The sequence below is a fragment of the Dasypus novemcinctus genome, chromosome 6, assembly GCF_030445035.2.
Source record: "Dasypus novemcinctus isolate mDasNov1 chromosome 6, mDasNov1.1.hap2, whole genome shotgun sequence".
In the NCBI taxonomy this organism is placed as follows: Eukaryota; Metazoa; Chordata; class Mammalia; order Cingulata; family Dasypodidae; genus Dasypus; species Dasypus novemcinctus.
In genome coordinates, this window is record NC_080678.1 from 5,040,142 (window position 1) to 5,060,843 (window position 20,702).

At 51.6% G+C, this 20,702-nt stretch overlaps 1 protein-coding gene across 2 annotated transcripts in view; it reads right to left on the bottom strand.

Annotated features, from left to right (window-relative positions):
* The window catches only part of LRRC27 (leucine rich repeat containing 27), a 45,478-nt gene that overhangs the window by 12,784 nt on the left and 11,992 nt on the right, over window positions 1-20,702 (bottom strand). For both annotated transcript variants that reach the window (XM_012524747.4, XM_004447434.4), the window contains exons 6-9: window positions 17,180-17,332; window positions 11,819-12,191; window positions 5,429-5,569; window positions 3,114-3,210 (exon numbers count right to left, since the gene is read on the bottom strand). In XM_012524747.4, the coding sequence (XP_012380201.2) occupies window positions 3,114-3,210; window positions 5,429-5,569; window positions 11,819-12,191; window positions 17,180-17,332 (764 nt within the window). The remainder of the gene's footprint in view (window positions 1-3,113; window positions 3,211-5,428; window positions 5,570-11,818; window positions 12,192-17,179; window positions 17,333-20,702) is intronic.

The following is a 20,702-nucleotide window of genomic DNA, read 5'->3' on the forward strand; positions in this document are numbered from 1 at the left end:
TACAACAGCAAGCAGGAGAATCGCATCCATCAACCATGTGGAATCTAAGCCCCCTCTCAATTTAGAGGTGGAGTGGATATCACCATCCCAGGGTCCACAGGATGGAGGAATAAAATATGGGCTAGAGTGAACTTACTGGTATTCTACTATAGTACTATTGTGACTGTAGCAATGGAAGAAATTGTATCATTGATGTGGAGACAATGGCCACAGTAGTTGCTGAGGCATGGAGAGGGAAGAAGAGATGTGATGTGATGTGATGTGATGTGATGTGATGTGATGTGATGTGGGGGCATTTTTGGGACTTGGAGTTGTCCTAAATGGTACCGTATGGACAGATGCAGGACATTATATATCCTGCCACAACCCACTGAATGGACTGAGGGAGAGTGTAAACTACAACGTAAACTATATTCCATGTGGTGCAGCAGTGCTTCAAAATGTAGTCACCAAATGCAATGAATGTCCCATGATGATGAAAGAGGTTGTTGCTGTGGGAGGAGAGGGGTGTGGTGGGGTGTGAGGTATATGGGAACCTTATATTTTTTAATGTAACAATTTTTGTGATCTATGTATCTTTTTAAAAAGGCAATTAAAAATTTGAAAAAAAAAAAGATGTCAATTCTACTCAAATTGATATATAGATTCAATGCAATCCTGATAAAAATTCTACCAGCATTTTTTTTTTAATTTAAAGCACGATTACCAAATTTATTTAGAAGGGTAAGAGGTCCTGAATAGCCAGAAACATGCTAAAAAGAAAAAGCAAACTCTCATCCCCAGACTTTAAATCATATTACCTAACTACAGTGGTAAAAACAGCATGGTACTGGCATAAAAACAGACACATAGACCAATGGAACCAAACTGACGCTTCAGAAACAACCCTCAAGTGATTTTTGACTAGCCTGTCAAACCCACACAGCTCGGGTAGAACAGTCCATTCAATAAAATGTGCTGAAACAACTGGATATTTATAGCCAAAAGAAGGAAAGAGGACCCCTACCTTACACCTTATCCAAAAATTAACTCGAAATGGATCAAAATTCTAAATATAAAAGCAAGAACCAAAAGCTTCTAGAAAAAAAATGTAGGAAAATATCTTTAAGACCTGGTGGTAGGTGGTGGGTTCTTAAAGGAGATAAGAGGAGGACTGAGATGGACTACTGATGTTTAATGTATGTAGACGTTTTAATTAGCTTTACTATAAAAGTGTGGACACGTAGAGAGTGGATGGTAACACATAGGAAGTAACAGCTAGTTTATAAGTGGGATTGTGGCTGAAAATGGTAGTCTAGGGATGTAAATGCCAATTGATATAATACTAGAGAATAATCTAGGAACTGAATAGCACAGTAAACAAAGAGGTGGATGAGACTTGTGCTTGATAGTACAGACGCAAGAGTGTCCTTTGTGAGCTAGAGCAGATGTACATCACTATTTCAGGGTGATGGAACTGTAGAGAAGCATGGGAAAAATACAACTAGAGTGACATATGGACTCTGGTTAGCAGAAATAATATAATATTCTTGCTTTTATGCAAAAGATGTACTGTATTGATAATGGGGCAGTATGGAAAATGTGTGCCAAAGGTATGCTATGGACTTGGTAACAACTGGATGATATTATCTTATAATCTGTAAAAAAATGTTCCACCAGTGTGGTGTGTTGATAGAGGGGTGTTGTTTGGGAATTTTGCACATGTGCATGATTGTTTTATAAGTTTACAATAAACCCAAAGTGAGCAGGAGGAAGGAAATAACAAAGAACAGTGGGGAGGGAAGTGAAATAGAGAACAAAAAACAATTGAGAGAGCATGGTGAAACGATACCTGGAGGAAGAGATGGCAGCTCCACCCCTTCTCACAGCAGGCAGAAAAGGATCATGAGACACATTTTCCCCAAATAGTGGAGGCACTAAACACTGCCTACATAACAAGGGAAGAAACTTCTCAGGTTGCCAGGAACCCTGCATACTTATTAGCATTAGAAAAACATTTACTTGGGAGAAAAATTGTCAAGGTAATTTATTTGGATGGTGGGAAAATAAAACTTTCATAGATTTGGAGAGTAGATGTTTAAACATGCCACAAAAATGATTATGCTGTAATAAGTATTGTATTAGGAATTACAGTCTTTCCAGTTGGAAATGCTGAGTCTGTGCATAAATGTTGTGATCCAAGCTGCAAAAGGGGATTGCTGTAGAATGAAATGACAGTAGTGATCCTGAATCCCAAAAACTCTGTAAACAAATTGAGAGAAACCCAAAGGCTGTAAACACAGTAACAGAATGTAAAGTTGAGAAAAGCAGGTTTTGTAGTAAGTGATAACTGAACATGTGTGCAAAGAAATGACATGGACCAGCTTAGCACCAGCCAGATGGCACTTCACAATCAGGTTGAGGCAGACGGCCACCGGCCACCCTGGCTCCACTTCAGCGCCTGCGCTGGGCTGCGGAGAAGCTGCTGCCCCCTCCCTGCAGCACCGTGACCCTCGGCATTGGAACCTCCACTGACGGATACGACCGTTCTGGCTCCCCAGACCCTGTCTTAAAGGCTCTGCCTGCAGGCCAGTGGCCCTCGGGCCCAAGGTCTCTGGAGACGCTGGTAGCCACCTCTGTAAAGCCGCTGAGTGCCCTGACCTGGTTATCGCACTTGGTTGCTTGGGCAGCTGGCGATTAAGCAAGTAAAAGAATTGCATTGACCATTCAAACCAGAGTTGTGCAGTGTCAGTTTTCAAGGGTTAAACTTACTTTTGATTGCCATCTGCTTTGGGTTTGATAGAACAACTACATTTACACACCACTCAGACAGAAAGAAAAGCCACAGAGACCAAGAGGAAGGTCCAAGGGGGCCGCAGGGGGCCACTCCTCCAGCGAGGCAGTGGGGGCCCCACCCAGACCACCTGGACCCCGAGGCCCCACCCCTGCTGGGCGAGGGTGGGGTGGTGAGCAGGTCATCTAGCCTCTTCACTGGGACACGGGGCTGTGGGAGCACCTGGGCTACAGGTGGAAAAGGTGGCATGCAGGTGAGCCACGTGGCCACTGCCATGGCGATTCCAGCCGGGCAGGGCCGAGCCCGAGGCAGGTCAGAGCAGTGCCCGCTCCTGCCATACCCAATTCCTTCTGGGCGGCAGCCGTCTGCAGAGTTCCTCCTTTTCCTTCTTCATCATCCAGGCCTGCTCTCTCCACTCCTGCAGGAGCCTCTTGTCTCTGGAGAGAGAAGGTCGTGACATCAGTGTCAAGTTAGAAGCGGCTCCAAGCAAGGTTCCTGCTGATCACGGATTCCTGGATTAAAGCGTCCTACACCCAGCTGCTCGCCGCTAGCCTGGGAGACACCGTCCCCAGAGGACAGGCGGGGAGGGCCCACCCAGCACCCTGGGCGGCTTGACCAGAAACAGAATTGCTCAGTCCTGGGCTCCGTGCACCTGCACCTGCACTGCCAGCCCCCAAGGCCACCTGGAGCTCCCGGCAAGCCAGGCCCTTCCCTGCCCCTCGCCGCCAGGTGGCAGCCCACCAAGCGGATGGGTGTTGGGCCTTTTCCAGGACAGAGCAGGTCTGAGGCTCTGGCATCAGAGGCTCTGGGGATGCTGGGCCTTTAGCATCTGTTCCCCTCAGAAACAGGTCGGCAAGGATGTACCTGGCAAGCCAACTACCTTTAGACGCCTGAGCCTCCACCTTTAAAATGTGCACGTCTGCTTCCCCAGTGCCAGGCAGAACGACAGCCCCACGCCCGGGTCACTGCCGCTGCACGCCCGCCCGTTGCAAGGTGACGGCCACCCGTCAGACCGCAAGCCCCTCCAGAGAACAAGGCGCGAACTCGCTCCACAGCCCCGAGGCCGGGGCAGCGCGGCCCGATGGCGGAGGGGTGCCTGACCCAGCGGGGAGAACGCGGCCCTTGTCTGGCTGCTGCCGGTGGGCGGGGAGGGCCCAGCGGGGTCCCCGAGGGTGGCCGTCCCACGCCGGCCTCTAGCCTCCTCTCCAGCCCCAGAGCCCATCCCTGCACTCGGTCGGCACTCCCGGCCCCGACTCTGGACTTCTTGCCTCCCCTCACAGCAGGGGCCCGCCACCCGGCCCTCCTCTGGGCACTGTGACCGCTGCATCGCCACAGTCGGCCGCGCTTTCCCCTCCTCCCTGCTACGCCCGGGACCCCGCCCCGCCCCCGCGCGGCCCGGCCCGAAGCCCGCCTCAGCGCCTGGCTCGGCCAAGCCCTATTCACAGCGGGGACTGCCCACAGGACCCGCCCTACGCGGCCCCAGCTGCAGGGCACTCCTGGGCCTCGCGGCGCGGCGCGCATGGCGCCACTGGGGCGCGGCTCGCTGGCCACAGCGCGACCGCCTGGGGAGCGCACAGCAGCCCTGCTGGAGCTCAGGCCCCACACAAATCGGAGTCGAGTCAGTAGATTACGGCATTTTAGGTAGGGCCTGAGTTCCAGGGGGACCGCTGGCCAAAGCAGAAGCAGCCTCGGGCTTCAAGGGGCAGCAAACAGGTTTTACAGGCACAAGAAGGGGTCAGCGCGGCTCCTCCTGGTCAGACAACGGCTCGTGGTCTTAGGCGGCGGGTTCAGGCGGGAGGCGTCATTCTGTATTGGCTCAAAGGTAGCGAACTAGGGGCTGGCCTGGCCGTCTGGGTCGGCCACCTAGGTGGGGATTTCAAATTCCCAACGACAAAGAGGAAGCTGCAGAGGGAGCTGAGAGAGGAAGGCACGGGCTTTATACAGCACCTCCCTGAAGGAAAAGGACACGCACTAAGACCGCAGAGGGCGGCAGACCCAGCCCGACAAGCCCGTGGGGAGCACGGCACCCCTCGACACGACAGCAGCTGGGCTGCCGGGTGTGGACTGGCAGGCGCGAGCAGGGCAGCCTGGACGCAAACCCTGCCCTTCCCCTCTCTGCCCCACTCGCCCCTGCTGGGGCTCCCACTGGCTGAACCCACCCAGTAGATGGGGGCCCCGGGCACTGTGGTCCCAGCCAGCCAGCTTCCCGGAGCACAGAGCAGGGTGGAGCAGAGGGGGTCGGGCTGGAGGGCACACAGCAGGGTCAGGGCCCAGGAGGGCCTCCTGCGGAGCCGGCCCCAGCCCCCAGGAGAGACGGTCAGGGTGGCCAGGGGTGCCCGAGTCAAGCACGTGCAGGTCCCGCGGGAGTTAGACACAGTCCCTAGGCACTCCCGGGAGCGCAGGGCACCAGGGAAGACCGCAAAATCCAGGAAAAGGGGGCGCCGGGCCACAGCAGGGAGGGCAGCCACACCCGGGACGCCGCCCGCCTCTCCTGCGCACCTGCCCCCAGGCTGGAAATGCAGTGCTGTACCCCTGGGAGGCGGTGCAGCACCTGACTCATCAGGACCGAGGACGGAGGGGCCTCAGCTTCGCCCTCAGGCCCCCGGCCCCAGCCCCCTGCCCGCCTGGCACCCCCGCCCGCCCGGTGCCCCTCACCTCCTCCGCTGCTCCAACAGCGCCAGCTTCTCCCAGGGCTCCCTGAGCACCGCCACACCGCTCTCTTCAACTCTCCTCCCGCGCGTGCCGAACAAAGGTGCGACTTCCGGTAAGATGCTCTTGAAGGAGGGCACGTTCCTTCTAGAAGCAGAGGGGCCTTTCAGCCGAGTGTTTGCCCACAGGCTGCTGCTAGCGCTCCCAGCAGAGGGGACGCAGCATCAGCAAACGCGGAGACCTGGCAGGACCATGAGTGCAGACGGGGCAGCCCGCAGTGAAGAGCTGGGCAGGACCATGCCAGGCCACGTGGCCACGCGGAGGAGCCGCCAAGGACACCCCAGACACAGCCAAGTCTCGGCGGGCCTGGATAGAGCACGGACCTCGGGTCAGGCGAGGTGCCCGTCCACCTTCTGGCCCACCTGGGCGGGGCCCCGGGCCCCAGCAGGCCCCAGCAGCAGGGCTGGCCTCGCCAGCAGCCCCTCCAGGCCGCAGCTGTGAAAAGACCCTGCAGGTCAGAAGCCTCACTCCAGGGGCCACGGGAAGGGGCCCTGCCTCCACGGACCCCGCACAGGGCTGGGCTCCCCAATGCTCCTTCCTCAACCAGCACTCCTGCCGAAACCACACGGGCACCTCTGAGCACGTGGCTGGGGCAGGGGTCGCCCCACCCATGGCTAGAGAAAGGGACTTAGCCCCCACAGAGCGAACGCCAGCCTGCTCAGCCCTCTGAGACGAAGCTCGCCTGCCCGGAGGAAGGCACAGTGACCCCCTCCACAGCCCCCCAGGCTGCCAGCCCAATGGGCCCACTGCACACCACCCACTCCCCCACCCCACGTACATGCCCACCCCCCACCTGCTGCCCTCCCCCAGCAGTCTTCTGCCCCCCCAAACACCCTCCTGCTCTCCCCACAGCCCTCCCAGTCCACCTGCACCCCTCCACCCCCACCTGCAGCCCCCACCCCCCGCAGCCGCCCCAGTCTTCCATGCACCCCTCCACCCCCACCTGCAGCCCCCACTCCCCGCAGCCCCCCCAGTCCACCTGCACCCCCCCACCCCCGCAGCCCCCCCAGTCCACCTGCACCCCTCCACCCCCACCTGCAGCCCCCACCCCCGCAGCCCCCCCAGTCCACCTGCACCCCTCCACCCCCACCTGCAGCCCCCACCCCCGCAGCCCCCCCAGTCCACCTGCACCCCTCCACCCCTACCTGCAGCCCCAACCCCCGCAGCCCCCCCAGTCCACCTGCACCCCTCCACCCCCACCTGCAGCCCCCACCCCCGCAGCCCCCCCAGTCCACCTGCACCCCTCCACCCCCACCTGCAGCCCCCACCCCCGCAGCCCCCCCAGTCCACCTGCACCCCTCCACCCCTACCTGCAGCCCCCACCACTTGCAGTCTTCCGCCCTCCCGCCCCCATGCCCCGCATCTGCCCTAACTGCAGCACCCTGGCCTGCAGAGCCGGGAGGGTGCCCGGCCTCCTGACAAGACCGGGGAGGTGGGTGGGCTGTACTGGCAGCTGGCACCCTAATGCCCCACACCTGCCCACACACCACTTCCGCTTCTCTGCAATGGGAGGTCTGCAGCCAGAGAGCTCTGCAGTGGAAGAGGTGGCGCCGCCAGGCCTCAGAAACCCTCTGGGACACGGCTCTGCCAGCCCGCACACCGGATGCGGTGCATCTCAGCTGCCTCGATGCCCCCCACCAGGGTCGGGGGCGTTTAGGAGCAGACCCGTCACGCTCGTCTGCCAGCGTGGTCCCCTCGGCTGCTCCGGCTCCTGTACTCGCGGCCGCACACTCAGACCTGCTGCTCTGGCCTGACTTGGTGTGATCCCATCTTCCCTGGCAGGCATTTCTTGCCCGGAGCTCTTTTTGGACCAGCTTCTGGGAGAGCTTTCCAGAACAATGGGCCTCTGGCGTTTCCTGAGGACCACGCATCTGTTACCTTTGCACACGTGGATGGCAACCTGCTGGGTTCTGGAACTGGGCTTTCGACCTCTTCTCCTCCAGCCCCCAATGCACCCCGTGTGGCAGAGAAGGGTGCCCAGGATTGGCCTGCGTTGAGTCACGCACTCTCGCATCCACTGATTCCACAAATACTCGATGCGTCCATGCTAAGGGGGCCTCTGCCTGCACCTTCCAACAGGTCCCAGTCACGGGCTGCGGGGAGTGGGGGCTGCAGGTGGGGGTGGAGGGGTGCAGGTGGACTGGGGGGGCTGCGGGGGGTGGGGGCTGCAGAAGAGACGGGCCTCCCTTACAGAGCCAGAGAAGCCAAGCTTAGCGAGACCGAGCATCGCGGACAGGCATGCACTCAACCAGGAGCACGAGGCGCTCAGCCGCGGGGCCGCCATGCCCCAGCTGCCCGCGCGTACAGCATGCCTGCGTGTCCGCTACACCGACTGCCCCAACAGCCTGGTGTCCACCACGCCCGCTGACCCCACCTGCCCTCATGTCCACCATGCCCACTGCCCCCACCCCTCGCGCGCCCACCATGCCCAATGCCCCCACCTGCCCGCGCATCCACCATGCCCACTGCCCCCACCTGCCCGCGCGTCCACCATGCCCGCTGCCCTCAGGCCCAGACCTGGGCTTCCCCCCTTCCACGGCCACCTGGGGCCTGAGGCTGCTGAGCCAGGCGGGTTCTGATCAGCAAGTGCTCATCTTTCCTGGATGTTCACCAGCTGCCACCACCCTCGGCATGCACATCTTCACCCCACAACGACCCACGGAGGCAGCAGGAAGCCCAGGCGCGGAGAACCCCAAAACGCGCCCAGGTGCAGGCCCTAAAGAATCTGCCAGTGTGCAGGGCCCTGCCTGGCCACTAGGAGCACCAGCTCTCCGCACCCCCAAACTCCCCCAAATCTCTCAGGGTCTACATAACATTTTAAAGTACTATTAAACATCTTACTACAATTTACTCGGATATATTGTTGAAAACATGGAAAATAAAGAGGAAGGACAGGAGGGAGGAGGGACAGCGTAAGCGTCGGTTCAGGTTGCCATGTGAGGGGAGCCCGGGGGGGAGGCCTGGGGGGCCTGGCATCTGGCTGAGGCTTGGAGGGCTTGGGGGACTTGCCCCAAGGGCGTGCAGCCGCCAAGAGGAAGGAGCCCAGGCCTGCACGTGTCCAGGGCCCCAGCCCCCCCACTGTTGTCACTCCCAGCTGACTCAGGATGACCACCCCAGAAAGGTCGGCGGGCAGTGTGAGCGGCAGGAGGCCAGCCCAGGGGCTTCACTCCTCCAGGGGAAGCTCCTGAGGGGAGCCAATTTCTGGCTCCCTCCCGGCTGCTCTGGTGTTGAGGGGACACCGTTCAGTGTGTAGGCAGGCAGGAGAGGACACAGGGGCCAGCTAGCCGGCGGCAGGTCAGGGCGAGGGTGGGCGGCAGGCAGGGGACACAGGCCCCTGGCCAGTGGTCAGGGCCCGGGTGGGCAGCAGGCCCCCAGCAGGGGCCAGGGGTCAGGGCCAGGTTGGGTGACAGGCAGGGGACACAGGCCCCTGGCAGGGACCAGGGGTCAGGGCGAGGGTGGGTGGCAGGCAGGGGACACAGGCCCCTGGCCAGGGGTCAGGGCCCGGGTGGGCAGCAGGCCCCCAGCAGGGGCCAGGGGTCAGGGCCAGGTTGGGTGACAGGCAGGGGACACAGGCCCCCGGCAGGGACCAGGGGTCAGGGCGAGAGTGGGTAGCAGGCAGGGGACACAGGCCCCCAGCCAGGGGTCAGGGGTCAGGGCCAGGGTGGGTAGCAGGCCCCTGGCAGGGGCCAGGGGTTAGGGCGAGGGAGGAAGGGGTGATATCTGGATGCAGGAGCAGGGCAGGGGTGGGTCCTGGCTGCAGCAGGACCTGGGGCCAGTCCACGCCCTCCTGTGCCTCCGTTTCCTAATCCACACAAGGGGGACGACGGGTTGATGGGATGAGCCACCACACCCGCACATCAGAGTCCCTGTAAGCTGGAGGGAGAGGAGGGAGGCGGCCTGGGCAGCAGGCCGGGAGTACGGTCATTCTGGGCCGTGGGCAATGCCACGGCACAGCTGGGGGCCGTATCACAGCTGCAGTAGCTGAAGGTTCTGCTTGGTAAATAACGCTCACTGTTCTTTTCCAATGCTGCACGTTTTCAACCTGCAGAGGAGTCGGAAGAACAGCGCCATAAACGCTGTGCCCCAATTGGCGCTTCTCGGCCTGGTTTTGGACTTCCCACCCCCCGGAGCCCACTTTAGACATTTTTTTCCTCATGAAATTTTAAAACCACAGCTCTGCTGTGTATCTGCTCATGTTGCCAGGTAGGGCCATAAACCATTGTGAGGTCGAAGGGGTTTTCGCCCCCTTGAGAATGCGCGATCATGACTCTGCCAGGTTCTCTCCCTCCCTCCAAGTGAGCACATGCGCGCTCGTCCACACACGCATATAGTCACAACGCACACACAAATGTAGTCGCACATATGCACAACACAGATGCATACATGCACACATGCTTACATGTGCATGTGCATATACAAGTTCACTCATGCCCTTGCACACAGGAACACACATGCACACACACTGCACGCAGCTGAACCATGCAAAGATATGCTGCAGACATCATGACTCTGGACCCCTAAAGGCTTCAGGCATTTCCTCACTTGTCTCAAAAACACCTTCTACAGGTCCTCCCCGCGCCCCTGATCTCAAGTCCACCACCCGGGATGGTCTCCAATCAAGAGGAGCCCTTGTCCCACAGCGGCCAAGACAGGGGCGTGTTGGAAGAGCCAAAGGCAGCCCTCGTTCTGGACATATGGACATACCTGTTTCCAAAAGGTTTGATTTTGGCCAAGCATTTTTGGCAAGAACATCTCACAGGTTTACATCCACCACTACCCCCACAGCGCTTTGATAACATTGTCATTTGTAAAATTACATCACCACAGATTTATAGCTCCGTTAATTTTCAGGAAGTCTAAAATTCTTTCATCTTTCCTCAGCTATAAAAGCACTTGATTTTTAATTTCAGACTCGGAGAAATACCTGTAGAATTTCTTTTCTTAAAATAACTTTAAAAGGGGAAATAAGAAGTTGCTGAATGTAATATTTTCCATTTATACTTAAAGGATTTTTTTCTCATCAGATCTTAACTCCCATGATATCCTCTATAAAAAATGATAGAAGCATCAGAGCTTAACCTTTGATGGATCTTAAAAGTCCCTTTACCGTGGCAGATGGCTCTAGAGTTCAGTGCCTTGCCAGTGGGTCCTACTTTGAAATTTGTGCTCCTGAGTGTGATGGAGTTGGACTTAGATGTGACCTCTCCACACATGCCCCTTCTGTCACTATTACTGAACCTGTGGTTGGTGCTGGGGTTGTTATATTCTCAGGAGACTTGAATCGTGCCAGCTGGGCCCTGAGCCTCAGCAGAGTTGCAGCACTTATTCTCCAGGTCGTTGGACTTACCCAGGTCAGCTAACAGGGAGATGAGGATGGTCAACCACTGCACCAGGGAACCAAGAGTGCCTACAACTGCAAGCAGGAGAATCACATCTACCAGCCATGTGGGATCCAAGCCCTCTCTCGATTTAGAGGTGGAGTGGACATCGCCATCCCAGGGTCCACAGGATGGAGGAATAAAGTACTGATTAGAGTGGACTTGCTGGTATTCTACTATAGAACTATTGTGCCTCTAGCAATGGAAGAGATTGTAGCACTGATGTGGAGACAGTGGCCATGGGAGTTGCTGAGGGCAGGGAGTGGGAAGAAGAGGTGTGATATAGGGCATTTTTAGGACTTGGAGTTGTCCTGAATGATATTGCAGGGGCAGATGCAGAACATCATATATCCTGCCATAACCCACTGGACGGTGGGGGAGAGTGTGAACTACAACGTAAGCTATGGTCCATGCGGTGTGGCAGTGCTCCAGGGTATATTCACCAAATGCAATGAATGTGCCTCACTGATGAAAGGGGACGTTGATGTGGGAGGAGTGGGGGTGAGGTGGGGAGTGGGGTATATGGGAACCTCATGTTTTTTAACATAACGTTTTGTGTGATCTATTTATCTTTTTTTAAAAAAGACAATTGAAAAAGAAAAAAATCAGTAGGAAAAAAATATTTATGCCTTGAAAAAAAAAAGCCCCTTTAAACTCCTAGGTCTTTGCCTTTCCTGTTTGCCACTTTGCCACGAGTTAGGCTGAGGGGCGTGTCTGCTAGAACCTGCCATGGGAGGGCCCAGAAGCTCCACACATGGACTTGGGCTCTCTCTGGGCCTCCTCTCGGCCCGTTTTCTTGGGCACCCTTGTCCCTGGTGACTTTAGCACACACTGCTAGCATCCACCCACCACAAGTAAAGGTGTGCGGACATCCACCCAATGTCCTTAAAGATGATACTAAATACTATGAAAACTTTGGGACAATCAAGAAGAACACACTTTTGTTTTCAAACTTTACCTGAAAATGGGTCTTGGCTTTGGCTGTTCTTTCTTATTTTCCAATGCTGCCTTGATATTTGGAGGTAATTCAATAGGTAGGAGCTGATTTTCAAGAAGCTCTGCTTTTTCATTCTCAACAATTTCCTGCCTTAGTTTCCAGAAACGTTTTATTTCTTCTTCACTTGGCCAATCTTCTGGTGGATCGCTGGATTTCCTGAGTTCACTTAGATCTAGTTTTTCAACAGGAGGGAAAAAAGCTGCCTTTTCTTTTAACACCGTCTTCTCTGGATCGTGAGGATTAGCTGTTTCTTCGTTAGACACATGTACTTTGGACAAATCCACTGTGGGTTTTAGAAGCTCATTTCTGTCCATCTTTTTAACTGGAGAAACGCCTAGTAGAATAAAGCACTATTTTAGTGCCCTCCATGCTCTGGTATACTTTGGCGTCTGTACTTAGGTACCCGCCCTCTGAAGAGTGACTTAAACCCTGCCTGTACACAGCTGGGGGCTTACCTACTGCCCACGCCCTGCGTTCTCACACTTTAGGTTAACCCTCATACAGACGGCCTGTGAACGTGTGGGGGTTTGGAGTTCTGTACCCCAGAAAACCGTGTTCTGAAACCTAGTCCATCCCTCGGGGTGTGAGCCCCTGGTAGGTGGGGCTTTTTCATGAGGCTGCTTCAGTCCAGGTGGGGCCCAGCCTGACCAGGACGGTCTTAGCCCTGTTCCTGGAGTCCTGCATGAGAGTGACATTCAGGCAGACAGAGAGAAGGTCATGGGAGCAAGAAGCCGAAAGTCAGCGGAACCCAGAAGAGAAGGAGAGGCCAGGAAAGGCCACCGTGTGCCCTGTGGTGGGACAGGAGCCAGGACCGCAGGCAGCCAGCCCAGAGCGCCAGACTGGGAAGACAGCATTGCTTTGATGATGCCCTGATGGGGCCTTTTCCAGCCTCACAACCTTGAACAAATAAATTCCTCTTTTTTTTCCCAAGGCAGTGCCAGGGATTGAACCTGGGACCTCCTACACAGGAAGCAGGCGCTCATCACCGAGCTACAGCTACTTCCCAATTCCCATTCTTTAAGCCAGCCCCTTGTACGGTGTTTGCTTGGGCAGCCCAGGAAACTAAAACAGTATGAAAGAAGACTCAACTCTCACCTGCACCCCAACATGCAGTTACAAAGCAGGCCCACAATTACACCTTAAGGCTCCCTATGAACTGAAAGAAGACACAGTGCTCAAAAGGACCCCACCTTTCCACAGACACGCTGCCACTTTAGGGTGAATTCTCCACCTGTACATGGGCAATCTTGCAACTTTTAATCTACATTTCTGCTCCGCCCCAACCCTACAGATTTTAGTATCTTTCTAATTAATCTTTAGCTCACTTTGCCTGTTTTCCTTGTTTGGTGATGCTTTTGTTGACTTTTGAACAATTTAGCTCTAGTTGTCGGTAAATTATCTGAGAGAAAATTGGCCCAAAATCTATTCATCAACAACTGTTTTTCACCAGCTCCTCTGTTAGATGTTGCCTTGCCAGCATCTGGTCTTGTGAGGCTCACATGCCCACAAGGGAGACAGACAACTGGTTAATAGCCAGACACTCAGAAATGAGAGCTGGGAGGGACAACTGTCACAAGTGGCCTTCCTGGAAAGCCTGATTTATTTAGCTGTTTCCACCCTTTCCTAACGTCAGTTACATATCTATTACATTAAATAGTATGATACAGCCTTCTTTGTAGAAACCAAACTCAATGGGGCTGAAAGAATGACCAGAAAGAAAACTGATAATCTTCACTGTTAAGGAAACACTAAAACATTACACTTTAAAAAATATCTTTCAATATTGGTGACTTGCAATTTTTCTTCCCTTAAGCAGAAGGCTTTCTCCAAATAGAAGGTCAGGGAGAAGGTCAGATCACTGCACAAGAAAGCAGTGATGGGGGACCTCCAGGGCTCCAGAGCCAAGCTGGGTGCAGGGCACGGGCACACCTGGAGGCGCAGGTCCTCCTGCAGCCTGCCAGGCAGAGTGCACTGGGAGCCGGCACATGCCACAGCAGTATCTGCTGAGTGCCATCATGTGCCACCCAAGTGTGACTTCTTGCCATGGCCATGCTCACTAAATGCCATCATACACCACACAAAGTGTGACACCGTGCCATGGCAGTGTCCATGGAATATTCTGCACGTGCCATAGCTGTGCCTACTGAGTGCCACCACATGCCATGGCAGTGACCACTGGGTGCCACCATGTGCCACAGCTGTGCCCATGGAGTGCAGCCACATCATGGCAGCACCCAATGAGTGCCGCCATGTGCCACAGCTATGCCCTCCAAGTGCCATGGTTGTGCTCACTGAATGCCATGGCTGTGCCCACTGAGTGCCACCACACTTTTTCTAGGAAGTCCTAAGCAACTAGAGTCCAAGTGACTGGAAACATGAGTATCTGAGCCATTTGCTTTTGCACAACTGACTGGGAGCCAGAGGCACAGCTGAGATCCATGGGAGTGCTGGCAAACAGGAAGAGGGGGCACTATGGACAAAAACCATTTTTAAAGTCAAGCAAAGGGCAAAATGTTAAAAATGTATATAACTGTTGAAAAACCATCCCAAGTGGCACAGAAAAACACCAATACCTGAAAAAACAGAAGCAGATAAAGTTTATTTCTGACCAACTGTTTAACTTTTTCTTTTGAATTGATTTCAAACACACAGGAAAGTTGCAAGTATGGTTCAAAGAACTCCCATGCACCCTCCGTCGCGCCAACAACTGTCAGCCTTCTGCCACATCCACCTTGTCACCCCATGTGCATGCGGGTGCAAGTTCCATTCATGCATGACCCCTGAGCCCTGAGGTCAAGGACCTTCTTTACACAACCAGGGGACCTTTACTGAAACCAGAGATGAAGCCCGACAACCACAGCCCCTACGCCAGCCCAGACCCCGTCCTGCCAGCTGCCCTGCAGAGTGCTTTGTACCGCTGCGGCCAGCCCCGAGCATTGCGGTCGGTTCTCGGGTTTCTTTGGTCTCCTCCAATCTGGAACAGCCCCCAACTTTTCTCTGCCTTTCATATGTTCACTGTGGCCCTGTGGAACGTCCCCTGCTGGGCCCTCTGCTCTCTTGCACCTGGCCTCTGGCTCCAACTGCTCACTCCTGGCACAGCCGCAGTGGCTGCTACCTTGGCTCTTTCCTTCCTATCCTCCTCCAGACAGTCCACCAGGCTCAAGCCACCACCCCTGCCCCAGCCAGACTCCCAGAAGCCTCAGGTCACAAAACCAAGCAGCCTCATGATAGGACTGCTCGGCAACTCCTAGTCCACTGAGCTGTCCTTCCACCTCCTTCCTTGGCTTCTGCGACACCAACCGCTGTGGACAACCCCCTGGGCTGGACGCCCCCGTGGACCAGATGCCCCCTGGACTGGATGGTCCATGCATGCCCCCCTGGATGCCCTCCTGGGTTTCCGGTTCTGGCCACTGATGGCTCCCTCTCCATCTCTCTGCCAGTTCCTCCTGTGCCACCCTCCAAGGTCGAAGTGCCTGGGCTTCCATCGGGAGCCTCCACCTTCTCCAGCTCACTCGCTGCCCACACGGTCTCTTCCTGCCTTTGCATGAAACCATATTCCAACAATGCCGCCATTTGTACTGCAGGCCCTGAGCTCCCTTCCGTTGCATTCTCTCACATAACCGCCTCGGGTGCGTGCCGCACCTGCAACGTATGGATCCTCGGCATCTCAAACCCCACATACCACAGAGAAGCCCACATCAGCACACCTGTTCTGCCCAAGGCTTCCCTACCTCGGCAAGACCCAGGGCAAAAGCTCCAACTCATCTCCAAGTGTTGCCTGTCCTCCATGCCCACATCTGTCCATCGGCAAAGCCATTGGCTCCACCTCCCACCCAGCCCTCCCCCAGGGGCTGGGAGAGTCACCAGTCCCTGCCTGTGACCCTGGGGTAACCCTTCGCTCTTCCGCCCTGCCTGCTTTTGTTGATGCCTGTCTTTTACTACACAAGTAAGGCGCCCTGCTTACTAAAGAACAGCGCAACTTAAACCCGGGGGAGGGTACAGCCCTCTAGGGTTGGAAGGCCGACTTCTGACCCCAGTCAGCTTAAACTCCAGAGACTTAGAAGCAGGTAAAAGGTCATCTTCACACTTCTTTTCCCCAAATGAATCCCGGGTGTCCAAACTTGTGAAGCTTTCGAGTGATCCACAAAGAAAGACTTGTAATGAATAATGTGTAAAGACACGACTACATAAAAACCAATCAAATACAGAAGTCAATTCTTTATTCTTTTTTTTTTTATAGTAATTTATTCAGGTAGGGAGGGAGGAGAAATGGGAGAAAATGACAGAGCAGGGGTCCCAGGTGGAGGGGAAGGGGATGAAAAGCGATTAAGAGGGTGATTTACAAGCTGCAATTCCCCGTTATAGATTATAAGTCCCCAGAGTTACTTGCGTGGCCACGTGGCAGAGGAAAAATGGAGACAGCAGCGCACAGAGGGCAGGACAGGTCCGCAGGCAAAAGAGCAGGATGAGAGAGCCTCTGTATTCTTGATAATTTAAAAATATTTCTAAATATGGGCCATCGGGGTCAAAAGTGCAAAGTCTTATCTTGTTGAGATAGAACTAATGATTTTCGCTGTCACTATATAATACATATACCCATTGTGGCTAGTTGGTGCCAATGTCTTGATTTTCTTTCTTTTTTTTTTTTAAAAGATTTATTTATTTATTTAATTCCCCCCCCTCCCCCGGTTGTCTGTTCTCTGTGTCTATTTGCTGCGTCTTGTTTCTTTGTCCGCTTCTGTTGTGGTCAGCAGCACAGGAATCTGTGTCTCTTTTTGCTGTGTCATCTTGTGTCAGCTCTCCGTGTGTGCGGCACCATTCCTGGGCAGGCTGCACTTTCTTTTGCGCTGGGCGGCTCTCCTTATGGGGCGCGCTCCTTGCGCGTGGGGCTCCCCTACACGGGGGACACCCCTACGTAGCAGGGCACTCCTTGCGCGCATCAGCACTGCACATGGGCCAGCTCCACATGGTCAAGGAGGCCCAAGGTTTGAACCGTGGACCTCCCATGTGGCAGACAGACGCCCTAACCACTGGGCCAAGTCCGTTTCCCCCAGGTCATTCTTAAAGCAGTTTCTGAAGCTGATTGTTTCATTTATTCCCTACAATTTCTATCAAAAATATCCTCTAGACAGGCTCTGTACTGGGGGCTGAGGCTGTAAATCCATGAGCCAAGACACCAAGGGGAAGAAACACAGACGCGGGAGACGGTCGACGTGAGGTCAGAGGCACCCGGGCAGCGCCACGACAGCGTGGCGGGAGGCAGGCTCTTGGGAGCCCCAGCTGTACGAGCCAGCCCCAACCCGAAGGTGCTGCCCCACAAACCTGGCTCGGCCACGTCCCTGGGGGAGCCGGTCTCCGCCGCACAGAGACGCAGGAAGGTCAGGATGGCCCCTGGGCCCTTCTGCAGGATGAGCTGAGGTGGGAACTCCAGGGGGCAGTGCCGCAAGTTCAGGGCTCTCAGCGTGCTGAGGTTCCCTGCAAGGGAGAAAACCACATCAGTGGGCAACACGTGCTCCTGGGGAATGAAAGCAATGGCGAGGCGATGCCAACTGTGTTTATAGGAAACAAATGCTCCTACTAAGGGTTTGGGGCAAATGATATACAACTGAGATTTGCTTTTAAAAACATCACAAGGGAAGCAGATACTACAGATTAAGACCAGTTACAAAAAATTAAATTAAATTAAATTAAATTAAACAGCAAAATCAGCCACAACCTTCAGGTGAAATCAGAATACAAAATTGCTAAAATAGTTGATTTAAAATGACAATTTTCATCAAAATATCACAAGACACAAAAGAAAAGAAAAATGTGGCTTATACTCAGGGAAAAAGAAGAGTCAATAGAAACGGTCTCTATGTAGGTCCAGAAGTTGGGATTAGCAGACAAAGACTTTAATGACTCAACAAATATAGAATGTCAATGAAATAGAAACTATAAAAAAGAATCAAATCTCAATTCTGGAGTGGAAGACTACAGTTACTAAAATGAAAAGTTCACCATTGGATCTTAATAGCAGATAGGATATGGCAGAAAAACAATCAGTGAACTAGAACAGAGAGCAATAAAAATTATCCAATCTGAATATCAGAGAGAGAAAAATGGAAGGAAAAAAATGAAGTGCACTTCAGGGACTGTAGGCTAATACAGAGCATGCGTATGTGGAATGAGACTCCTAGAAGGAGAGAAGGAGCAGAAACCATTTCAAGAAACCACAGCTGACAACCACCCCATCTAATAACAAACAAACTCCATATCTTAGAAGTACAATGAATCCCAAGTAGTACAAACCGAAGAGATTCACAATGAGACATATCATACCCAAACCACTGAATGACAAAAAGCCAAAATCTTGAAAGCAGCAAGAGAAAAACAACTCATCATGTACAGAAACATGATATACAGTCGACTTTCCACTAGAAGCAGTATTGGTCAGAAGGCAATAGAATAGCATATTATCAATTCCAAAAGAAAAAAACAACAACTGTCAACAACAAAGCTATCCTTCAAATGTGTAGGTGAAATGAAGATATTCCAAAACTGACACAGTAGAAAGAGATCATCTGACTTGACCTATAAAATTTAAAATGTGAATTAGTAATTAAAAATCTCACACACACACCCTCTCAAGCTCAACTGAAATTTAGTATCAATTCACCTACGACTGTTATAAATATATAATATTTATGTTAAATGTATCCATGGTATCCACAAAAAAAATCTAAAAGTAAAAACAAAAATCTATACATATTCATATGCAATATCTAAAAATATGTAATTTATAAGAACAAAAATATCTAAACTAAAAATGAAATGAGAAGGGAATCAATGATTCACTATAAAATATCAACTAAACCCAAAAGAAGGTAGTAATGGAAGTAATATGGACAAAAAAGTCTTCAAACATACAAAGAACAAATAGAAAGTGGCAGAACTTTTGTTGCCTTATCAATAATTACCTTAAATGTAAATTGATTAAACACTCCAATCAAAAGACAAAGATTGACAGATGGATAAAAAAAGCATGGTCCAACTATACATTGTCTACAAGAGACTCACTTTAGGTCCAAAGGCACAAACAGGTTGAAAAAGAAAGAATGGAAACATTATTCCAAGCAAATAGCAACCAAAAGAGAGGTAGGGGTGCCATACTAATATCAGGCAAAATAGACTTTAAATAAAAAATCTTTTACAAGAGACAAAGACCATATACATTGATAAAAAGGGTTAATTTATCAAGAAGATATAATAATTATAAAAGTATTGCACCTAACAACAGGGACCAAAAAAATATGAAGCAAACATTGAAAGAATTGAAGAACAAAAAAAGAGCTCTATGACAAAGATAATAACTTCACTATAAAACTTTCAATAATGGATAGGCCATCTAGACAGAAGATCAAGAAGGAAACAGAGGACTTTGGATGCCATAAAACCAAGTAATCCTAACACATATATAGAACATTCTACTCCATAATGGCAGAATACATATTACTTCCAAGCACATGTAGACAATTTTCCAGGAAGGATCATGTTAGACCACAAAACAAGCCTCAATAAATTTTAAAATAGTGAAATCATACTAAGTATATTCTCTGACCACAATGGAATAAAACTAGAAATCAATAAGAAAAGGAAACTGGAAAATTTCCAAATATGCAGAAATTATACAACACTTTTTTAAACAATCAATGGTTCAAAGAAGAAATCAGAGGGGAAATTAGAAAATATTTAAAGATAAATTAAAACAAAAACACAACATACTAAAACTTATGTGATGCAGTGAAAGTTGTGCTAAAAAGCAAATTTATAGCTGTAAATGCCTACATTAAAAAAGAAGAAATCTCTCAAATCAATAATTGAACTTTATACCTGGAAGGACTAGTGCAAGAAGAGAAAACTAAACCCGGAGCTAGTAGAAAAAAAAGGAAATAATAAAGGTTAGAGCAGAGATAAATGAAATAGAGAATAGAAAAACAACAGAGAGTCATGAAAACCAAACGTTGGTTATTTGAAAAGATCAATAAAAACTGACAACCCTTTTTAGCTAGACAGACGAAGAAAAAAAGAAAGATACAAATAACTAAAATCAGAAATGAAAGTGGGGGCATTACTATTAACTTCACAGAAATAAAGGGGATTATAAGAGAATTAGTATGGACAAATGTATGCCAACAAATTAACCTAGAAGAAATAGAAAAATTCCTAGAAACACATAAGTTACCTGAATTGACTGAATAAGAAATGGAAAATCTCAGTAGTCCTACAAGTACAGAGACTATCAGTAATCAAAAACTTCCCAATAAAGAAACATCCACAACCAGATGGCTTCACTGGTTAAGTCCATCAAACATTTAAAGAAGACTTAACACCAATTCTTCTCAAATGCTTCCAAAAAACTGAAAATGATGGGGAATTTTCTAACTCATTCTATGAGGCCAGTGTTACTCTGATACCAAAGCAAGATAAAAAATTGCAAGAAAAGACAATCACAGACCAATATCCCTTATGAATACAGATGCAAAAAGTCCTCAATAAAATGCCAGCAAATTGAACCCAACAGCATATTTAAGATATTAAACACCATGACCAACTGGTACTTATTCCGGGAATGCAAGAGTGGTTCAACATAAAAATAACAATCAGTGTAATAACATTAACAAAATAAAGGAAAAAACACATGATCATCTCAACTGATGCAGAAAGAGAATCTGACAAAATCTAACACCCTTTCATGATAAAACACTCATAAAACTAGGACTTGAGGGGAACGTCTACAACCTGACAACAGCATTTTTGAAAAATGCCTAAAATAGTACCTAAGGGTAAAAGACTCAATGTTTTC